At 44.9% G+C, this 3,665-nt stretch overlaps 1 protein-coding gene across 1 annotated transcript; it reads left to right on the top strand.

Annotated features, from left to right (window-relative positions):
- Positions 1–281: 281 nt before the first annotated feature.
- On the top strand, positions 282–3,107 carry Nxt1 (nuclear transport factor 2 like export factor 1). Its single transcript, XM_026393047.2, has 2 exons — positions 282–427; positions 2,365–3,107. Exon 2 carries the CDS (start codon positions 2,427–2,429, stop codon positions 2,847–2,849), a length of 423 nt encoding a protein of 140 aa, XP_026248832.1. The 5' UTR covers positions 282–427; positions 2,365–2,426; the 3' UTR covers positions 2,850–3,107.
- Positions 3,108–3,665: the final 558 nt, after the last annotated feature.

Below are 3,665 nucleotides of genomic sequence, written 5' to 3'. Positions count from 1 at the left end.
CGGATTTGCCATTGTGTTCTGGGAATGTACCACCCCGGAAGCCACCGCTCCTTCCAGCCACACCTGGGCGGAGCTAGCTTTCCGGCCCGCCCTCCCACTGGCTACTGCCAGTAACTGGGAGGTGAGAGTAGGCGGGACCGGGACACTCGCATCTGCGCAGAGCGCGGCCGGCCGCGCGCGGGAAGCCGCGGAGAGCGCGGAAGCGTTCCCCGCCTCTGAGACTCCGGCAAACCGGGCGGAGCCTCCCGGAGGAAGGGGAGGGGAGAAGAGCTACTCTTTCCGCGCCCCCGCCGAAGGCTAGCGGCGGAGGAGCGTGGTCTCTCGACCAGCCACCCCGTGACCTTCCGGAGTTGCCCCCTCCGGGACCGCGGCCCGCGCGGGGGGCACCGGTACGCAAGTCGCCACGGACTAGGACGTCACGGCGCAGGTAGGTTGTATTACCCGCGGGGCCACACGAATGACGAGTAGGGACCTGCAAACCTCTCCCACGTGCGTCTCTCTCCCTCCCTCCATTGTCAAGAATAAGACCCGGGTGTTGTCCTTTTCCACGTGGTGTCTGTGCACTTCTCCATCAGGCTTTTGCCTGTTCAAGACAAGCGGCAGTAAATTTGCCTTGCAATGAGAGAGTAGTTTTGCGGCCAGAAGATGGCCTGGAAGAGCGTGCATTTGTCAAGTGTTTGATTAGAAGCGACTCCCGGCTGGAAATAAGGCCTGTGCCACAGTTTTACTGGTCCAGCCTCAGAGAAGTTGACTGTGTGGATGATAGGGAATCTTCACAACCTCTTACTTACTCCACTTTACTTCACTCTTATCCTTTTCTCTTTCTGAGTCGATAAGTGAAATGACCAGATTCCGTAGGTAACTGAGAACCGAAAGCAAAGATGGTCATTTATTTGGGGATGGGAGGGGGCGTGGCAGATTATTAGATTGTGTTGGAAAGACAGGTGAAGGGAAAATGGGAGCCAAAAGCGGGGGTGGAGGTGAGGAAGGGGCTGGTACTATTAGGGAGGAGTGATGTGGAGGTTATTGGCTGGGAATTAAAACCAGTGCGAAATGTGGGTTTCTAAGAGGAAATTTCTAAGCCAGCAATCCTGGAGTTATGTTCTTATGAAGTTGATTTTAAAAGTGCAGGCGTTAACAAACTAACAACAAAAAGCGTGGTCTTGATGAAATTTCTCTAAAAATTAATGAGCGTAGAAGCTTTAACAAGTAACAGTTCAGAGTGTTTGTTGAGGCTTAACTTTGAGGCCCATGGAGAAGATGGAAAGAGCAATGTTCTGGGTTGTCTTTTAACTGCTACTTTCTAGGGCCAGTTCCCCCCAGCTCTTTGCCCTGAAGAGTACTCAATTTTTTCCCAGCCCTACATTGAGTCTTGATTGTTTGATAAGATGATGTTTATTTTTAAAAATGTTAAGGTCTTTGAAATGGAAAAATTTATGATTTAAGTTTTTAAATGTAAACATGTCCACTATTGTAATGCCTTTTTTTAGTGGAATATAATCATAGGGGAAAAGCATACCAGTTAAGGAAAAACCAAGCTTCAGAATTTTTGTGTGATTCTGGAATTATTTTTTTTTTTAAGGAAATGTGACATTTTAGTTATAGTTAAAATTTATTGTGTTTACTCCTGACCCCCAGGAACCTCTATAAATTCTAAGACATCTTTCCATTTTGGCTTTATGCAACATATATGGTAGATATTAGTACCACAGAGGTTAATAATCCCTTTTAATTTCTGCTCACCCTCTATGTTTGCTCCTTATAGCATGATTGTGGCCACCATTTTGGTCCTGTCCTCATGGCATTTGTTCTCTTATGCTCTCAAGGAACCTGTTTTCTCTTTACACTATGGCCTTTGTCAGAAAAACTCAATGAAGGACCAACCAGCTGATGGGCATATGCTGTCTCTCTGGTTGGCTTTTTTTAGGACAGTGACCACTCTTCTCAACATAATCCATTCTCTTTACACAGATAAACAGTTACCCTATTTTTCTGGGGGCAGTTGTGCCTGTTTCAAGCCTCCAATAGAGTAACCTTCCATCATTAAAGGTACTTTATTTAATAAAACAGGATTTTTTAAAAATTCATAGTGTAAACATGTAAATATCAAGCTTCTTAGCACTTGATGTATGCTGTCTTATTTAATTCTCATAATACTATAACTATGCCAATTGTGACAATTGTGATAGTTACATTTTTACAGTGAGCAAACTGAGGCTTATTAAATAAAGGCTATACAGTTTGAGCCTAAAGTCATCTCTCTGCATTTTGTAATTGTTTTGCCACCAATAGGAAAGAAGGATGGTCAGGACAAAATGAACTTTAGCATTCACATAAGTTCTTTTCAACTTTGCTATCTTACAGCCCCTGGCTGCCCCAATTCAGAGGGGATACCCTGGCAGAGGCCACCTTCCACAGATCCAGAGATGGCATCCGTGGATTTTAAGACCTATGTGGATCAGGCCTGCAGAGCTGCTGAGGAGTTTGTCAATGTCTACTATACAACCATGGATAACCGTCGCCGTCTCTTGTCCCGCCTATACATGGGCACAGCCACCCTGGTATGGAATGGAAATGCCGTTTCAGGACAAGAGTCCTTGAGTGAGTTTTTTGAAATGTTGCCTTCTAGTGAATTCCAAATCAATGTGGTAGACTGCCAGCCTGTTCATGATGAAGCCACACCAAGCCAAACCACAGTCCTTGTTGTGATCTGTGGAACAGTGAAGTTTGAGGGCAATAAACAACGGGACTTCAATCAGAACTTTATCCTGTCTGCTCAAGCCTCACCCAGCAACACAGTATGGAAAATAGCAAGTGACTGCTTTCGCTTCCAGGACTGGGCTAGCTAGTGGGGGCAAGAAAGGCCTCCTTGCTCAGCCCCAGCTCTAAGAAACACCAGTCTCAAATCTCAGGATATGGAAAACACGAGTTAATTTCTATTGTTGCAGCAATACTGCAGACAACATTGTGCTGAGGCTGAACTCTTTTGTGTTTCTTGCAGCTCTAGGAGCCCTTTTCCTGAGTAAATATTTGTCATAGTTGCCTTTTAAAAGTAGTAAACTTTTCTATTTTTCTACTTGTCCAGTAGAGACCCTGATTCTGGAAGTTCTGACAAATAAAATAATACAAATGTTGCTTCTTTTCCCCTTGCCTGATGAATTTAACTAGGTTTTGAGGATGCAGGAGGAGGATTAAAGACAGAAAGCATAAGAGAAGGTGCCTCTGGGGGTGTGTATTCCTGGGCTGAGCATTTACTAGAGGCAACTGTGTTACACAGGTGGCCAGTAATGCAGTATCCAGGGAGCCTCATGTCAAGCTGAGGGTTTTGTTTGAAACTCATGCCCACTGTCCCAGCTTGAGGTTAGACTAGAATTCCTTGGGACACTGAAAATTACCTATGCCCAGGACACACCCCAGACCAACTACACCAAAACCTCTTAGTGATGGGGATTGGCATTTTTCAAACTTTCTCAATGTGTGGTTCACTTGAGGGCACATCAGAATTGCCCAGGAGAGATAACTGGGCCCTACCCTAGCACCTGAGCTGACAGTTAAATGGTGAGAACAGATGAAATACTAGAATTAGCTAATAACTGTTATAAATGTGAGTGGATACATTAAACTCTCACAATGAGAAAATAACTACTTCTTTTAAAAAATAGAAT

This window comes from Urocitellus parryii, chromosome 6, assembly GCF_045843805.1.
Source record: "Urocitellus parryii isolate mUroPar1 chromosome 6, mUroPar1.hap1, whole genome shotgun sequence".
Lineage (NCBI taxonomy): Eukaryota > Metazoa > Chordata > Mammalia > Rodentia > Sciuridae > Urocitellus > Urocitellus parryii.
Note: the sequence above shows the minus strand (reverse complement) of the source record. Positions and strands in the feature narration are given on the sequence as shown.

Excerpts from the sequence above, each read along its gene's own strand:
- Nxt1 (XM_026393047.2), top strand. The coding sequence starts at position 2,427 with ATGGCATCCGTGGATTTTAAGACCTATGTGGATCAGGCCTGCAGAGCT.